This window comes from Dama dama, chromosome 19 (genome assembly GCF_033118175.1).
Source record: "Dama dama isolate Ldn47 chromosome 19, ASM3311817v1, whole genome shotgun sequence".
Taxonomy (NCBI): domain Eukaryota; kingdom Metazoa; phylum Chordata; class Mammalia; order Artiodactyla; family Cervidae; genus Dama; species Dama dama.
The window spans coordinates 52,517,520-52,536,178 of NC_083699.1; the positions used below are offsets into that span (position 1 = coordinate 52,517,520).

At 43.8% G+C, this 18,659-nt stretch overlaps 2 protein-coding genes across 7 annotated transcripts in view; both read left to right on the forward strand.

The window, feature by feature from the left end:
- Positions 1 to 9,574, forward strand: part of GOLGB1 (golgin B1) — a 74,790-nt gene extending 65,216 nt beyond the window's left edge. For 4 of the 6 annotated variants that reach the window (XM_061167054.1, XM_061167055.1, XM_061167057.1 and 1 more), the window contains 7 exons: positions 263 to 428; positions 615 to 752; positions 2,989 to 3,144; positions 4,019 to 4,116; positions 4,562 to 4,696; positions 7,799 to 7,904; positions 8,164 to 9,574. In XM_061167054.1, coding sequence (XP_061023037.1) covers positions 263 to 428; positions 615 to 752; positions 2,989 to 3,144; positions 4,019 to 4,116; positions 4,562 to 4,696; positions 7,799 to 7,904; positions 8,164 to 8,298 — 934 coding nt within the window. In that variant the 3' untranslated portion in view covers positions 8,299 to 9,574. The remainder of the gene's footprint in view (positions 1 to 262; positions 429 to 614; positions 753 to 2,988; positions 3,145 to 4,018; positions 4,117 to 4,561; positions 4,697 to 7,798; positions 7,905 to 8,163) is intronic. The other 2 variants (XM_061167056.1, XM_061167060.1) reach the window with 2 other exon arrangements.
- A 4,823-nt stretch (positions 9,575 to 14,397) lies between these two features.
- The window catches only part of HCLS1 (hematopoietic cell-specific Lyn substrate 1), a 40,222-nt gene continuing 35,960 nt past the window's right edge, over positions 14,398 to 18,659 (forward strand). Inside the window, exons 1-3 of the mRNA XM_061167062.1 lie at positions 14,398 to 14,555; positions 17,157 to 17,240; positions 17,805 to 17,878. Coding sequence (XP_061023045.1) covers positions 17,157 to 17,240; positions 17,805 to 17,878 — 158 coding nt within the window. The 5' untranslated portion in view covers positions 14,398 to 14,555. The remainder of the gene's footprint in view (positions 14,556 to 17,156; positions 17,241 to 17,804; positions 17,879 to 18,659) is intronic.

Consider the following 18,659-nt stretch of genomic DNA (forward strand, 5'->3'; position numbering starts at 1 on the left):
ATGGAAACCTGACTCATTGTTCAGAGTTCAGATCAAATAAATACCTGCTTTTCTGTGAAATCTTCCCCAGTCCTGCCAGTTAGAGTTCTTGTAAGTTCCTCTTCATCATCTTGCTGCACAATTCTATTTATAACATAAATTTCGCTCTGGTTATGTATTTTCGACTACATCTCCACATCCCATTAGATGTTTTGAATATGTAGTTATTCATCTTTGTCTCACAAGTATATTTTTGCCTATGCCTATTTTATGTTTTCTCTAGGATGGAGAAGAATTCCTGGGAAATGCATGAGAGGAGAATGAAGGAGCAATACCTTATGGCTATTGCAGATAAAGATCAGCAACTCAGCCATCTGCAGAACCTTGTGAGGGAATTGAGATCTTCTTCTTCACAGACTGAGACCCACAAAGTGCAGTACCAAAGACAGGTGAGTAATTCCAACGCTGAATGTTGCTTGGAGGAAACATTAGCTTCCTGCAAGCCAAGTGCTCATCTGCCACTATTAGGCAAGCCATCTGATGACTTCCTGTGAGGTGGGCAGGGTTTCCGGAGGGAAGGATTTAAGTATGCACAATGTTTGGAGAGAGTTTCATCAGTGTTTATATCCTGGCAGGCATCCCCAGAGACATCAGTTTCCCTCAATGGATCACAAAACCTAGTTTATGAGACAGAGCATCTTAGGACTCAGCTCAATGACAGCTTAAAAGAAATTCACCAAAAGGAGTTAAGAATTCAGCAACTGAACAGCAAGGTATGTGTTCCCTGCTAGCCTGAAGTTCAATTTCTTGTTTCCATGACTAGAAGCAAGAAGGTAAGTAGAAGCTATTTAAGCTTAGGCTCCAGCTCTATTAGAAGACAGAAGTTTTACCTTTCTCAGAGCCTGGATCCCTCACTTTAAAGCACCAGACACAGGGCCATTTCTTTTTCCTCGCCTTTGCAGAGCCCTTGGGAGTGATTTGGAGAAGCCCATTCAATAAGAATGGTAAAAGCCGACTCCTTTAGGAAGGCTTCCTACACAACATCATCTCCCCATAACTCCTCACAAATCCTCCAGCAAGCTCCCTGGTATTTCTCACTAGTGTGTAGCAGGAAAGAGTCTCAGGAAGGAGGCTTGCATATGCAATTAGACAAAGCGATAGAGGTGAGGGGTCTGCTCTTCATTCTACTCCATTTGTAAGCTTCCTCACTGTCTATCTAATGTTGTGGAATTAAAGAAGCCAATTTGCTTTTTCCTGAACCCCAGGCTGGCTGCTCTAGACACTCTAGGAAGCATGCTGGAGTAGATGGACCTCTTTCTATGGGAAGAGCTGCTTTGCCATCTGGTCCCTAGAGCAAAGGCCAAGGCAAGAAAAAAGAAAATTATTCTCAGTGCCTTCTCATATCTGTCTTCTCCCCTCATCCATTCTTTGGCTTCTCTTCCTTCATCACCTGCTTCCCTTCCCTCACCATCTTATGAATCATTATACTCCTGTTGTCTCTGACTTGTCAGATTATTCTCTGGCAGCACCTCACCTGGTTCTGCCTTGTTCAGAGGAACCCAGCTAGGTAGTTTATGTTAGTGCTAGGAGGAATTTGAGTGATCATTTAGACTCTGGGATCCAAAAATTAGCTTTGAGGAGGACTATCAATATAAATGTCCAAAAATTATGCACAAAATGATGTGTTTGTGTTTGTAAGTTTCTCATCACAAAAACTCAGGCATTCACCAGGGGATCTGTGATCCAAAAATGGTAAAGATCAGTAGGCTGTACACAGATTAGGAAATTAAGGCCCAGAGATATTAAGTAATTTGCCCAAAGTGTTAGCAGCAGGTCAGTCTGGGGGTAAATATGGTAATGTACATGAAAAATACAGTGCCTGGTTTGTGTAGAAGGCACTCATTAAATGTTGTTAAATTCAACTAACTAACATTGAAGTATCAGAGACTGATAACACTGTTAACTCTGGCAGAGTTAAAAAAAAAATTTGCATTTAAAATTTGCATTTTTTCAAGTAGGTTAGTTGGTCACAGTGAATTGGTAAAATTACAGAGCCTTCGTTGGGGGTGTTTTCTGGGAGTTTTCAGGGGGTGCTATGGTGGGGAGACTCCAGAGCAGATCCTACCCAGTTCCTCTTTCAGCCTAGTCAGTTGTTTCCAAAAAGTTCTGCCCTTCATAGCTCTTAACACCTCCTCTTTCTATAAACTAGATCCCATCTCAACCTTGTTATATTTGCTTTCCTGAAGATTAGACTGTGAATCACTCTGGGCATTTGTCTTTCTAGGATGGTACTTGAAACTGCAATGAATAGCAACTAAAACATTTTTCATGTAAATATTTTAGTGGGGTAAAACACCAAAAGGTGCACAAATCACAAATACAGTGTGGTATATTTTCGTGAAGTAAGGACACCTGTATAAGCAGCACCCAGACCAAGAATCAGAACATCTCCATCCCTAGGGTCGATCATTCACTTATTCATCATTCAGCAAACAATAACTATTATCTACCTTCTGTGAGCCTAGCCATATGCTTGGTATTGAGGATACACAGTGACCCTTCATGGAGTTCATAGTTTGGGGATATTAAAGCTTCCACTAACTGGGTCCCAGCTAACTAGGAGCACTGCTTCTTGGGCTCTAGCATGGGTAGTAGCAGATGGGCTGTCAGCATAGAATGTCTCCTCTCCAAGCCACCACCCTAATTCTTCCCATGGATGCTCAGCCTTTGTTTATATCTCTGCCTGATCATGGGGCTTCCCAGGTGGCTCAGTGGTAAAGAATCTCCCTGCCAGTGCAGGATGCAGGAGATAGATTCGATCCCTGGATCAGGAAGATCCCCTGGAGAAGGAAATGGCAACATGCTCCAGTATTCTTCCCTGAAAAATCTCATGGACAGGGAGCCTGGTGGACTACAGAGTTGTAAAGAGTCAGATATGACTAAGCATACACACTGCCTGCTCCTAGTGAAACAGTCCTGTGGGCTAGTGCTTATCGTCTCCTATTTCAGTTCTCTCAACTGCTGGAAGAGAAAAATACCCTTTCTATTCAGCTCTGTGACACCAGTCAGAGTCTCCGTGAGAACCAGCAGCACTACAGTGACCTTTTCAATCACTGTGCAGTCCTGGAGAAGCAGGTTCAAGAGCTGCAAGCTGTGAGTGAAAAGGTGAGAGGCTGGGGAAAGTGTTGGGAAATTGAGCACGGATGATAAAGCATAAAGCACAGCCTCGAAAAGGTCAATGTCTTCAGGCTGAAGATCAAATAGGTGTGATGGAAACAGTGAGGAGAGGAGTGGAGGAATAAGGTCCAAGAAAAACTGAAGAGTGAATGGATTCGAAGGAAAAAGATCAACAGTGAGGTTCAGTTCAGTTCAGTCACTCAGTCGTGTCCAACTCTTTGCGACCCAGCACACCAGGCTTCCCTGTTCATCACCAACTCCCGGAGCTTACTCAAATTCATGTCCATTTGAGTGAGCTGGTGGGAGAGAAATAAAAAAGTGAGTGGTAAACAGTGATGACTGAGACTTTTGGAAGGCTTTTTGCTTCAAGTAATAGGAAAGCTTTAGGGAGATTTGGACCTGAGAAACAAAATTGGTAAGAGTTGTTGACAGCCGTGGAGAGGGGAGGTTGTTGAAGTCGATGAAGACTGAGAATGAGCGTGGAGGGGAGTAGGACATGGCAGGAAGAGGAGAGGGGCGGGAGGAGTGGCTGAATCTGGCAGGGACCAGAGTGGCTTCTGGAAAGTAGATGGGTCTCCACTAGAAGCAAGAGGGAGTCAGTGACCAGCCTTGAAATTTTGAGAGGAGAGATTCAAGAATGAGATTCTGGAGGAAAGTCTAATGACGAGTTTTATGTAGGAGATTAATCTATTAGAGCAGAAGATTCTTACTTCTAAATCTGAACTTGAAGAGAGTGATAATAGAGGTATTCCTCTCCAAGATTTCTCTTTTTTCTCCAATGCCTAAGCAAGTTCTCATTTTGCCTGAGCACAATTTCTTCAGTGATTTCATCACTAAATTACTAAATTTATTCTTCTTCCAGGCGCCGCTAAATATAGATGTTGCTCCAGGAGCTCCCCAGGAAAAGAATGGCAGTCACAGGAAAGGTGATGCTGAAGAACTGAGCGAGCCACAGCTAAGGTGGGGGAGCAGCTCTCAACCCTGGAGTGTGCGCTGTGTAGGCAGCACTTGGGCGGTCATCTAGTTAGAACAGGAGTCCATTGTATGGATTTAATGTGTCGTCTTATCTTACTGGCCTCACAGGATTAATGTGAGCATTATAAAGTGACAATTATAATAACAAATTGAGTGTGAGTAGTTTGTGAAACAGACCCTTCCTACACACACACATCTTACTAAGATTATGATATTCAAATGAGAGATATTCAGAAGTCCCTAAAATCTCTTAAGGCATTTCCTGCAGCTTTATTTAATCTTTTGACAGGCATTCTTTTAAAATACTCATTGTGTTTGTACAGCCTTCTATAAATTTCCATGCTTTATAACCTTAGGAAGACTTCGAATCCCTATATCTGCAACTCTGTCCTGCATCTAGTGATGCTGTTGTTTTCCTTTTGTCGTGAAGCTTTTCTGAGGCCCAGAAGCAGCTCTCCAGCACTAAACAGGAGATGAATGAGTTGAGAAAACTGCTGGAAGAAGAACGAGACCAAAGGGTGGCTGCGGAGGCTGCCCTCGCCACGGCCGAGGAGCAGATCAGGCGGTAAAGTACCGAGGGACACAGCCTCTCTTCATTTCTGACCCTTTCTGATTCTGTGTGTGTGTGTGCTTAGTCGCTCAGTCATGTCCAACTCTTTGTGACCTCATGGACTGCAGCCCACCAAGCTCCTCTGTCCATGAGGATTCTCCAGGCAAGAACACTGGAGTGGATTGCCATGCCCTTCTCCAGGGGATCTTCCCAACCCAGGGATCAAACCCAGTTCTCCCATATTGCATTTGGATTATTTACCATCTGAGCCAACAGGGAAGCCCAAGAATACTGGAGTGGGTAGCCTATCCCTTCTTTAGGGGATCTTCCCAACCCATGGGGTCAAACGAGGGTCTCTTGCATTGCAGGTGGATTCTTTACAGCTGAGCTACCAGAGAAGCCCTTTTTGATTGTACTTGTATGCATTTCAGGGCCAGACTTGGGAATAAATAGGATCTAGTTCTCATCCTGCAGAGAAGGCAATGGCATCCCACTCCAGTACTCTTGCCTGGAAAATCCCATGGATGGAGGAGCCTGGTAGGCTGCAGTCCATGGGTCGTTAAGAGTTGGACACAACTGAGCAACTTCACTTTCACTTTTCACTTTCACACATTGGAGAAGGAAATGGCAGCCCACTCCAGTGTTCTTGCCTGGAGAATCCCAGGGATGGGGGAGCCTGGTGGGCTGCTGTCTATGGGATCACACGGAGTCGGACACGAATGAAGTGACTTAGCAGCAGCAGCAGCAGTTCTCATCCTGAGATGGGTGCTGTAGCAAGAGTGGGCTCAAGACAAGCCACAGTTATCCAAGCTCAGCCCATCCACAATTCCCTCTTTGGCCCTAATGCAGAATGGATATCGAGGCAGCTAATTGAGTGCTGCCTCCCCAGACCTGGCACTGCTGTTGTCCTGTTAGCACCTGACACACACTCCACAATACCTATGGAACTCAGTGGACTTGCCATTTAAAAGCAGCCCACCAATGCTTACAAACAACTCATCCTTACTCAGTCTAGCCTACAGACAGTGACAGACTGACCTGCATGGTACCAGACCATGCTGTTTGCATCAAGACTGCCCCTAAAAAGCTTATCTTATGGAGGAACAGACACAGAAGGGGTCCTGTGCAGCCAGTCAGGCTCTCATGAGATCAGGCAGGATGGAGCTAGGCTGGGCACATTGAGTTTCTCTTTCCAGGCTCACAAATCAGATTAAAGTGTTCCTTCACTCCTGAGAAAAGTGTGGGCCCTATAAAGAGAATGCAGGGGTTTTAGGCTCATCAACATCCCTTCATGTAGAGGAAACATCAGGAGTAGAGTTCCAGCCTTCCCACACAATTAAGAAGTGCATCCCTCTAGGCAAATGATTGATCAGGTGTGTGCTGTGTTACTTGCAGCACCTTGATACAATTCTCATGGGATTTTTTTTTTAATTGAAGGATAATTGCTTTACAGAATTTTGCTCTTTTCTGTCAAACCTCAACATGAATCAGCCATAGGTATACATGTATCCCCTCCCTCTAGGACCTCCCTCCCATCTCCTCCCCACCCCACCCCTCTAGGTTGACACAGAGCCCCTGTTTGAGCTTCCTGAGCCACACAGCAAATTCCCATTGGCTCTCTATTTTACAGATGGTCATGTAAGTTCCATGTTACTCTTTCCATACATCTCCCCCTCTCCTCCCCTCTCCCCATGTCCATAAGTCTGTTCTCTATGTCTGTTTCTCCATTGTTGCCCTGTAAATAAATTATTCAGTACCATTTTTCTAGACTCCATATATATGTGTTAGAATATGGTATTTATCTTTCTCTTTCTGACTCACTTCACTCGGTATAATAGGTTCTAGGTATCTACCTCATTAGAACTGACTCAAATGCATTCCTTTTTATGGCTGAGTAATATTCCATTGTGTATATGTACCACAACTTCTTTATCCATTTATCTGTCGATGGACATCTAGGTTGCTTCAGTGTTCTAGCTATTCTAAATAGTGCTGCAATGAACAATAGGATACATGTTGCTCTTTCAATTTTGGTTTCCTCAGGGTATATGCCTAGGAGTGGGATTGCTGGGTCATATGGTGATTTTATACCTAGTTTTTTAAGGGATCTCCATACAGTCTTCCATAGTGGCTCTATCAATTTACATTCCCCACCAACAGTGCAAGAGCATTCCCTTTTCTCCACATCCTCTCCAGCATTTATTGGTTGTAGACTTTTTGATGAGGGCCATTCTGACCAATGTGAGATGATATCTCATTGTAGTTTTGATTTGAAATTCTCTAATAATGAGTGATGTTGAGCTTCTTTTCATGTGTTTATTTACTATCTGTATGTCTTCTTTGGAGAAATGTCTGTTTAGGTCTTTTTCACACTTTTTGATTGGGTTGTTTGTTTTTCTGGTATTGAGTTGTATGAGCTGTTTGTATATTTTGGAAATTAATCCTTTGTCAGATGTTTCATTTGCTATTATTTTCTCTCATTCTGAGGGTCAATTCTTGTTTTTGTGAGAAACTGTTGAGTGGATAAAAACAGCTTCTTCATTAAATGGAGAAGTTCTAGTATTAAATGAGTAAGCAAATTAGCAAAAAATGAAACAGAAAGCAATAGAGGCTGCAGTTCAGTTTAATTGTAAAAACCCCACAAAAATCTTTCTTGAATTCTTTTGCCTATTAGATTTTAATAAACAGGGAAAAAATTAAAAGAGTGTCTCTGAGCCAGGTGTGGTGTGGCAGGAAAAAAAGAGCGTGAGGTTTAGAGACACAGCTGGGTTTTGAATTCTGGCTTTACATCTTACTGGATGTACCATTGTGGACAAGTACTTTTTACTTCTTTAAGTCTTACTTTGAAGATAACACCACCAACCTTAAACCTGAGAATTAAACATATGTAAAACACCTGATCCAGCATCTGATACACAGTCAATTCTTGGTAATTATTACCATCTCTACTGCTGCTAAAAGAAACCTGTCTACCCTTTCACTCCTTGCATGAGGACGGGGCCATGGGAACTACAAGTCCCTTACACTGCATCCCATGGCAAGATGTCCAGGGTGATTTCACCTGATCAGCCTCTCATGCCATGAACCAATGCCTCTTTTTTTTTTTCCTCAATTTAGGTTGGAGCATGGTGAATGGGACTCTGCCCGGTCTCCTATCATTGGCTCCTGCGGCTCCCAGGAGCAGGCGCTGTTAATAGATCTTACAAGCAGCAGTTGTCGGAGGGTAAGAAGGGAGAATGGTGAAGAAAGGGCACTCTGCTATCAGGTGGGCTGGCTGTGTTGAGGGCAAGGGGTCAAGGAGAAGGAACATGGGCCTGAGACTGGAAGGGTATGAAAGGCTAAAGGAAACTATTGGGATGTACCAAGCTAATGGCCCCAAGGAATTTTCCTCTCAGGATACCTCTTCTCTGCAGTGGTTGGAGAAGGAAACAGGGCAGATCTCTCTAGGGTGAGACTCTCTGACTTCCACATTTTCTTTTCAGACCCGGAGTGGTGCTGGATGGAAGCGGGTCCTGCGTTCGCTCTGTCACTCCCGGACAAGGGTGCCGCTGCTGGCAGCCGTCTACTTTCTGATGGTTCATGTCCTACTCGTTCTATGTCTCACAGGCCATCTATAAGCCTAGTCCTCACCTTTTGGACCACTCCCCCCAGAACTTGGAACTTCCTCACCTCTAACATCAAAACCATCAGTTCCAGTGGTACAGTCTTCCCACTTACAGATCCTCTTCTCCAATTCTCCACAGAAAGTGCCTGTAAAAACAGAGGTGGATATGAGCACAGGTTAGAGCTGCAGGGGCCAGTGATTCTGCTTTCTTCTTTTGCCCAGGGCCTGACACTTCTGCATTGGTTATTGAGCCCAATATTTGTTCAGGTTTTGCAGGGCCCTGATATTTTATGGTCCTGTGAAAGATGCTGAGGAATGTCTTTCAGCCAGGAGGATGGTTCCAATAAACCTAATAAACGGAAGTCCAGTATCATTCCGATTGATACTTCCTTTCCCTCATGTACCTTATAATTTTCTCCCGCTTCAGAGGACATGGACCTGCCATAAACATGGCAGGGGGAATGTTCCAGGGAACATTACCTCATAGGATATCTAATTAGGTCCCTGGCAAAATAGAGCAAGAGTGGAAGGACTCCCCAGGGGTGTTAGCTGTTGGATCACATAGGAGGACAGCATCTCCTTCCCTGTCTGTTCAGACTTAATTGGAGTGAGACTCATGGTCCTGGACTGTACGTTGAGGATCCCACTGCTTATCCCTTGATCATCACATGTGTACTGAAGTATGAAGTGGCTTGTGCCTTTCCTTTCACTGAAAGGCAAGAGGAGCTGGCTATGGACGGTGGAATTCAATACTCATCATTCCTGTGTTATCTGGATAAGCCTCGAATGTGGGCCCTAAGATAGTACACTGGGAACCCCTAAGACAGTATACTGGGAACCAGCCCTAGGTGAGGCGCTGAATCCCAGCCAGGGAGATTGGACTGGTGTGACAACCACCCCTAGCCTCCTGAAGTCCAAAGCTGCTTTGCAGTTGGTGATACTTAGTCCAGCTTCTCCGCATGTTGTCATCTGCCCTCTGTGGTAACAGGGAGCTGAAGGAAATAGAGGGAGACTATAGAGAAGATAAAATATTTAAATCCAAGCCTGAGAATGACAGCCAGGTTTGAATTCCGTTTGTGCCTATTCCCCGGCCCCAACCCTTACCGATTGGTTATTTTCTCATTTTGCACATGTCCCCTGCCTGCTCTCACTACCCAAAGAGGAGAGAGAACTGGTGGACACACTGATCTGCTCTAATCCTTTGTTCTGTGGTGACCAAATCATGGTCACAGCAACCCAGGAACTTTCCTGAACAACTGTAAATTAATAAAATTATTTTCAGAATGAAATATTGTGGTGGTGTGTGTATGTATACACAGGAGGTTACATATATGTGTTTGCTTGCTGAGGGGAGGAAGGAACATAGAGGAAGTAGGGATGGGGTAGCCAGGAGTTAATGTAGAGGTAGAGAGCTGTGCATATCTAGGCTTCCTTCTCACTGGCCAACATCTGGCTGCATGCATCTTTCTAGGCTTAGCTAGATCTCAGGTGGTGAAATGGAGTGAGGAGATACCATCCTAATACTGAACCAAACAAAGCTGAGCCTTTGGGCATGAGATTCATGCAGGTTTTTGCCTGGGCCTGGAAGAACTATCTGGTGCACATTGAAAATACTTGATCCCTAGGGATCCCTCTGGGTAAGAGTAGAGTAGGGAAGGTAAGTCTCATAGAAAAGCAGGATGGGCATTATTATTTGTTTATATCAAGTCCAGAAGCTCCAATACTTTGGCCACCTGATGTGAAGAACTGACTCGTTGGAAAAGACCCCAATGCTGGGAAAGATTGAGGACAAAAGGAGAAGGGGGTGACAGAAGATGAGATGGTTGGATGACATTACTGACTCAATGGACATGAGTTTGAGCAAACTCTGAAAGTGAAGAACAAGGAAACCTGGCCCACTGCAGCCCACAGGGTCACAAAGAGCAACTGGACAAAACATCAGGTCACTGCTTGAGAAAAGCTAACTCACTTTCTCAAGGTACAATAAGTAAATTTTGAACCACGTCTATCTAACGCCCATGCTTGCTGTGTTTTACTGCCTCTCATTAGGAATGAACTTGGGACATTTGCTAAAGGGAAGATGGACTTGCTTTTTTTTTCTTTTAATTGTATTGAAGTATAGTTATTTTACAATGTGTTAATTTTTACTGTACAGCAAATTGATTGAGTTATACATATTTTTCATATTCTTTTTCATTATTATCACTGGATATTAAATATAGTTCTCTGCTCTATACATTAGGAACTTATCATTTATTCATTCTTTATATAATAGTTGGCAGTTACTAACCTCAAACTCCCAACCCATCCCTCTCCCATCCATTCCTACCCCTTGGCAACCAATCCGTTCTCTGTGACTCTGAGTCTGTCTCTTGTAGGTAAGTTTATTTGTGTCATATTTTAGATTCCACATATAAGTGATATATGGTATTTGTCTTTCTCTTTCTGACTTAGTATGATAATCTCTAGATCTGTCTATGTTGCTGCAAATGGCATTACTTCATTTCTATGGCTGGGTATTATTCCATTGTATATATGTACCATATCTTCTTTATCCAACATGGGCTTTCTTGTCATCACTGATTAAATTCTTTGATTTCTCTAAACAACCATACCTGGATGGTGTGTCACAATATCTGGTCTGATTGTTTCTATTTTGGGGCGCAAATTTAGGATTCAAAATGATCTAGAAGATTTTTTTCCTGTTCTACAAATTTGCTCTTCCTTATAATAACTTTGGTGCTGCCATAATAAATAGGTTATCAGGTAGGAAAAGTAGGTAATCTCCACATTAGGTATAGAATCCTTAGATTGCCCACCTCTGTATTTTGGACAAACTTCATCCAGGCCCTGTTTGAATCTACTGGGGAGCTCACAACTGAGCAATTCCGGTCAGAACTCCATGTCAATCAAGATTAGGAGAGGCTTGGTCAGATACAGTAACAAATACTCCCAAATTCTCAGTAGCTAAAACAGCAATTATTTTTTAGGATTCTATTTTAGTCAGATTCCAAGTCCTTTAAGCAATGAGTGGGGCTCTACTTGTGTTGTCATTTTAGTTGGGGACCATCACTCAGGGACCTAGGCTGCCAGAGGAGCCACTCCAGAGAGTTGCAAGTTGTCTTGTGTCAATCGGAGGAAAAAAAGCACAACCTAAAAGTTGACAATTCTGTTTTATTTGACAGACAAAACTGAGGACTTAAACCCAGGCAGCAGCCTTCCTGATAGTTCTCCGGAACTGCTACAGAGAGGTAAGGGAGAAGCCAGGATATATAGGAGTGGTGTAAAGACCCTGCAGTCAGTTGAAACTTCAAAAGATTACTGTTAACTAGAGAAAACCAAATTACTCTTTATTAAAGAAAAGCTATGACAAACCTGCTCCTGCTGCTGCTAAGTCACTTCAGTCATGTCGGACTCTGTGTGACCCCGTAGACGGCAGCCCATCAGGCTCCCCCATCCCTGGGATTCTCCAGGCAAGAACACTGGAGTGGGTTGCCATTTCCTTCTCCAATGCATGAAAGTGAAAAGTGAAAGTGAAGTCACTCAGTCGTGTCCGACTCTTAGCGACCCCATGGAGCACAGCCTACCAGGCTCCTCCATCCATGGGATTTTCCAGGCAAGAGTACTGGAGTGGGATGCCATTGCGTTCTCCATGACAAACCTAGATGGTATTAAAAAGCAGAGACATTACTTGCCGACAAAGGTCCATCTAGTCAAAGCTATGGTTTTTCCAGTAGTCATGTATGGATGTGAGAGTTGAACCATAATGCTGAATACCAAAGAACTGATGCTCTTGAGTTGTGGTGTTGGAGAAGACTCTTGAGAGTCCCTTGGACTGCAAGGACATCCAACCAGTCAGTCCTAAAGGAAATCAGTCCTGAATATTCATTAGAAAGACTGATGCTGAACCTGAAGCTCCAATACTTAGGCCACCTGATGTGAAGAACTGACTCACTGGAAAAGACCCTGATTCTGGGAAAGATTGAAGGTGGGAGGAGAAGGGGACGACAGGACAAGATGGTTGGATGGCATCACGGATTCGAAGGACATGAGCTTGGGTGAGCTCTGGGAGATGGTGAAGGATAGGGAAGCCTGGCGTGCTACAGTCCATGGGGTTGCAAAGAGTAGGACATAACTGAGGGACTGAACAACAACAAAGAAAACCAGATATCCCAAGTTAATGAATTTTCTATGCATGAGAAGATTTAAGAGTCTGGGCTCATTGTTATGCATCTTAGCTATCTAGGGCTAGTGTCCTGTTCTTTCCCTTGCTGAGTCCCCTCAGGTGTGCCTGTGAGGTGGGTGCAGTGACTAAGGACTTGGGAGGGGGCAGCTCATTTGTCTCCATCCTGAGTTCCCTTAGGGCTCACCTGTGGCTTAATGTCAAGGAGCCTAGCAAAGTTCCTGCTAGTCTTAAAGTCTCCACTAGAAAGTGATGTGTTTTACTTCTTATATTTTGCTGGTCAGAACAGTCAACCAGAGCAAGTCTGTCTTCAAGAGGGAAGGGAGGGGCAGCAAATCTTGTGGAACAGTAATATAGAATGCCACAAGGGCCTTCCATCATCTTGTACCACTTAGTTCTTTCAGATTTCTTCCTACTTCTCTCTTTTTTTTAATTTATTTATTTTTATTTTTATTAGTTGGAGGCTAATTACTTTACAATATTGTAGTGGTTTTTGCCATACATTGACATGAATCAGCCATGGATTTACATGTGTTCCCCATCCTGATCCCCCCCACCACCTCCCTCCTCATCCCATCCCTTTGGGTCTTCCCAGTGCACCAGCCCTGAGCACTTGTCTCATGCATCCAACCTGGGCTGGCGATCTGTTTCACACTTGATAATATACATGTTTCAGTGCTATTCTCTCAGATCATCCCACCCTCGCCTTCTCCCACAGAGTCCAAAAGTCTGTTCTATACATCTGTGTCTCTTTTTTCTGTCCTGCATATAAGGTTATCGTTACCATCTTTTTAAATTCCATATGTATGCATTAGTATACTGTATTGGTGTTTATTTTTCTGGCTTACTTCACTCTCTATAATGGGCTCCAGTTACATCCATCTCATTAGAACTGAGAGAACTCATATACACAATGGAATATTACTCAGCCATTAAAAAGAATACATTTGAATCAGTTCTAATGAGATTTCTTCCTACTTCTTGTGGTAGTTCAGACACTAAGTTGTGTCCAACTCTTTGTGACTCCATGAACTGCAGTATGCCAGGCTTCCCTGTCCTTCACTATCTCCCAGAGTTTGCTCAAATTCATGTCCATTGAGTCTGTGATGCTATCTAACCACCTCATCCTCTTCCACCTCCTTCTTTTGCCTTCAATCTTTCCCAGCATCAGGGTCTTTTTCAATGAGTCGGCTGTTTGCATCAGGTGGCCAGAGTATTGGAGCTTCAGCTTCAGCATCAGTCCTTCCAATGAATATTCAGGGTTGATTTCCTTTAGGACTGACTGGTTTGATCTACTTGCAGTCCAAGGGACTCTCAAGAGTCTTCTCCAGGACCAGAATTTGAAGGCATCAGTTCTTTGATGCTCAGCCTTCTTTGTGATCCAAGCCTCACATCCATGCATGACTGCTGGAAAAACTATAGCTTTGGCTTATTGCCTGGGACAAAATCTTTCTGAATTAGCTCTGACTCCTCACCTCCCCCTAAAGAATATCTGAAACTTCCTCCCTCTGTGTCTATGTCTTACCTTTCCCTTATAAGTTAACTCCCACATCTATTATATGTAAACCCCAGTTTTAAGTACTGTGGGTAAGGTAGTGAGTTTCTTTTTAAATCTTGTTTCAAAATCCACATAAAAATCATTTTTTTCCATTAATCCTTTCTTATCCCTTCAGTCCATACCAAATTCTCTAAATTTCTTTATTATAAACAGATGCAACTGCCCATCTGTTTAGGGTACAAATGCTATTCTACAGCATTCTTCTATGTGTTTTCTAGTTAAGTATTTTGCTTCCCTCACCAGACTATAAATTCTGAGAGAGAAGCATTTTTTAAGGATTCCGGAACCCTCAAAGTCTTGCAAAAGAGTAAGCACAGAGCATTTAATCCTTTTTTATTTAAATACCTAAGCAGAAGGAACTGACTCAAACTTCAGGAAGCAGTTGTGAGGACAGAGTGGCAGGAAATGACAGAAAACCTGAATACGGAACTGAAATAGCAGCTCAGAGTTTCTTGCTCTGAAGTGGCAGCAGCTAGAAAGGAGTTGAGTGTCTTCGTGAGGAGCTGAGAGAGCAAACGCAGAGTTGAAGGTGGGTACTCTGGGCAGTGGGAAAACTGGGGAGCACAGGACAAGAGTTGAAATGAGAGGACCCTACCTGGCTGTTACTCCTTGCTGAGAGGTGAAGTCATTGCTAGTAGGCTTTTAACCTTTTATGGCCAGCAGGCCGGCCTGGTGGTGAGTGGTTGTAGATAATGAGCATGTGAGGATGGAAACAGAAGGAAAACGCTGGAGCCCAGGGAATGGGATTCAGCCGCCATCCAGGCCTCCTGGTTTCTGCTGACTACCTGCAATTCTCTCTAAGGCCCTTTGCTCCTAAGCACTGAGTTGGGAGAAGGATTATTGGAGGTGAAGACAGTCTCTGCCCTTGGAGAGCTTATGGGTCTAAGAGAGACAAAACCCACAGGAGACATTGCAACAGATCAGGAAGTAGTTGCTAATGTACACCAGTGCTGAGAACCAAGTGCCAAATTAAGTCATGGTGCTTCGACTAGGGCTGGTTTCTCTATTTGTAGGATCACAGAATCCCAGAAGGTCAGAAATACAGGGGACTTGATGGAGTAGTGAGGTTAACCTCTTTGTTTTCCATTGGGAAAAACAGTTTCAGAGATGTTCAATACTTTACCAAAGTATTGATAAATGCCTGGTACCTGGCAAATGTGTACATACTCTTATCTTGACTCCCTAACCCATTTTCCCACAGGAACTTAGGAACAGAGCTGGGTGATCTGACACCCAGTCCCTGTACTTTACTGAGGCAGCCTCATAAGTAGATCCTCGATCATGCCTGATATCCACGGTACCAGGCCTCAGCCAGTTACTCTCTGGTCTCCTACCTCTAGATAGCACCTTTGGCTTCCCTATTCCCAGCCAGTAGCTCAAGGATGCTAAGTTAGCTCTGTGTCAGAAACCCTTCTGTCTCAAAAATACATGAGGATGGGAGAGTTAAGCTGGGGCCTGAGAGGAGCAGCAAGAAAGAGGACAGGACCATCAGTCCTCACTGCTTCCTTATTGCTCATGAATATTTCAGAAACTTCTCTTTTCCAGTTTTCTGTGTGAATTCCTTTTGATGGCAGAGCAGCCCCAGAGCCAGGACCATAGGTCTTATCCACCTTCCCCCCATCCAGTATTGTCACCCCCTCAGGGGAAGACAGAACTGCTCCTGGCAGTGACTCGTCCCACAGTCCAGCTGACTTGGTTCATACTTCCCCAGTGCCCTCTTTGCATCTCGTTAACCAGTCTACCCCCAGATTTCCCTGTGGCTGGTTTCCCAGGGGTTTTTCAAAGAGCTGGAGAAGGGTGGAGTTTTCAAGTGAAAAGGAAAATTGGAGAGTCTGAGTGCCTGGCTGGAGAGACTGGAGGGTCCTAGGAGTGATTGTAAGAGGGGCTCCTTTAAGAGACAGTAAAGGGTGTGGGGAAGTAGTATGAGCATGGAAGGGTGGGCAGGAGTTTCCAGCTAGCAAGTGGTACCAAGGTCAAGGAGTCGTAGACTAGAGCAGATGAGCATTGTCTGTTGTTTCCCCTTCACACCAAGACCCAGGACCCCACAGATGCAGAGCACCTGTTCAACTCCTCATGCAGGACTGGCAGGCCAGCAGAGACACTGGGGATGCCCTAGTAAAATGATAATTTGACACCCCCTCAAATTAGTGTTCTCCAAATATTTCTTAAACACATCTATTTAGTTTAATAAAAGCCTAATGATTCTTAATGTTCAGAACAAGGGATTTTATATGCTCTTTTTTTGAACCAGCTACTGTCCTTAAAAAATAATATATTGTTGTTGTTGTTGTTGTTGTTTAGTTGCTAAGTCATGTCCGACTCTTTGCAACCCCATGGACAGTAGCCCACCAGGCTCCTATGTCCATGAGATTTCCCAAGCAAAGGTGCTAGAGTGGGTTGCCATTCCCTTCTCCAGAGGATCTTCCTGACTCAAGGATCAAACCTACGTTTCCTGCTTGGCAGGCAGATTCTTTACCACTGAGCCACCTGGGAAGACCAAAACATGATTAAACCATTTTTAAAACTTGAATAATGAATGAATTAGTCTCAGCAAATAATACCTCCCCATGCATTGTCAGGGAAGGAATTTCAGCTGAGAGCCCCTATTGACATGCAACTTGTACAGTGGCCAGTCTTAGAGTGGAGTTTAGCAGATTGTAGAGAGGAGTGTAGATGTTCACTTTATCAAGAGTTGGGCTAATATATACCATGACACCTATGAAAGAAGTCATATGTAGATACCTGAGTGAAATGACACTGTCATTCCAGGCATGTTCTATATCCCTCATTGATAAATGCTTTAAGCCACTCCCTGGGCTGGCCTCTTGACACAAGCAGGGGATTTCAGCAGTTTTGACACCCAAGTTATTTAGTGTTACCTACACCCATGACTTCTCTCCAGACTAAAGAACCTAGGCTACATTAGTTCGTCTTAATATATCTGCATCACCCCCCTCCTCTGAGCAAAAGTACTTTCCTAAAACTTTCATCTACTTTGCTTCAGATTCTATTTTCTTCTAAGAAAAAATTTATGAGAAACATTGGGCTACTAATCACTGATTTCAGCATTCTGGTTTTCCCACCTCTTGATTTTTTTCATCTAATCATTCCCATTTTCGTTCACCCTCAGATGTGGAAGTCTGTAGTAGGACATGATGTATCTGTTTCCGTGGAGACCCAGGGTGATGACTGGGACACAGACCCTGACTTTGTGGTGAGTGTGGAAATAACTTTACTTGGACAATAAGTGGCAGAGGGCAGGCATGTGGGCTACTCTGTATACTTTGAGGGGGCCTAGAAGAAGTCTGGGACTGGGCTAGCCCTAGATGGGACTGTCTGGCAGGACAGTTGTCCGCAATAACTGGGGCCTGCATGATAGCCTGTGTTGAGACTGGAAGAAGGCAGGTGCAGATGAGTGATGTTGTGACTGACAGGATTTGGAAGGCAGTGCTGAGGAAGCAGATTAACTGGGTCTCATTTGGCCTGTGAGCCAGGATTTGAGCTGGACATGTATAACTTAGAGGGATTCAGGAGTTGTAGGAGACCTAAAGGAGAAAGTTTGAGGGATGCAGAATAGAAAGGGAGGTTTCAGAGCTCACCAGCTCCATGTTAGCATGGGGGTCTGGGTGGGATAGGCGTGGAGAGGGGTCTGAGTAAAGTCCCAGACTGAAGGAAGCAGCTGATACAGGGCACGTGGGGGGCATGTGTGTCAGCTGTGTGGCCTCTCAGTTTAGCACATCTCTTGCCATCACTTATCGCTGAGTGCTGTCTTCTGTAGAATGACATCTCCGAGAAGGAACAACGGTGGGGAGCCAAGACCATCGAGGGCTCTGGACGCACAGAGCATATCAAGTAGGTGCCAAAAGGACTGGGAGGAGGGAAAGAGGTATGGGAAGAGCCCAGGGAAAACTTGGAGACTCAGGAGAAGGAGAGAGAGAAATTCCTGTCTCTGTGTTTTTGTTTTTTCTTCTTTCTGTCCCCATGTGTCCCTCTGTGTATCATTGTGTATTTGTTTCATGTCTCTCCTCTTATGCCCCCGACACGAGTATCTGTTTTTTATTTCCAGCTTCTCTGATATTTCCCCAAGTGGGTTTATAATCTTAACTGTTTCTCTTCTTTCAGTAAGACATGAGGAATCCAGAGAGGGAAGTGCTGACTTCACTAATTTATTGTCTGTCTACTCACATATATATAATGTGTGTCTGTATTGTAGGGTGACTTCAAATGGGCCAAGAAGGATTCAGTAAAATGTCAAGGGAAAGAACTCAGAATAAATATTATTAATATAAATAAGAGGATAATATCAGGTCCCACACCTGGTCTAAATGACTTTTAAAATAAAAATTTACATTTGACTATTTGACAGAAGCAGGAAGTGATGAATGGTAACATGAAGAAATATGACATTTGGAAAACCTGTTGATTAAAACTATGTTAGTAATCTTAAAGATTATAAACCAATATTTTACCAGAAAAAAAAAGCAAAACAAACAATAAACTCTGATACCACAAGAGAGAAGGAAGTTACACACAAATCCAGGGATTTCTGTGGGGTATAATGTGTATTAGGATTGTGAGATTCTCTCATTTCCATGGATTATTCAGGCTTTTCTAACTAGGGCTGTTTGCCTTG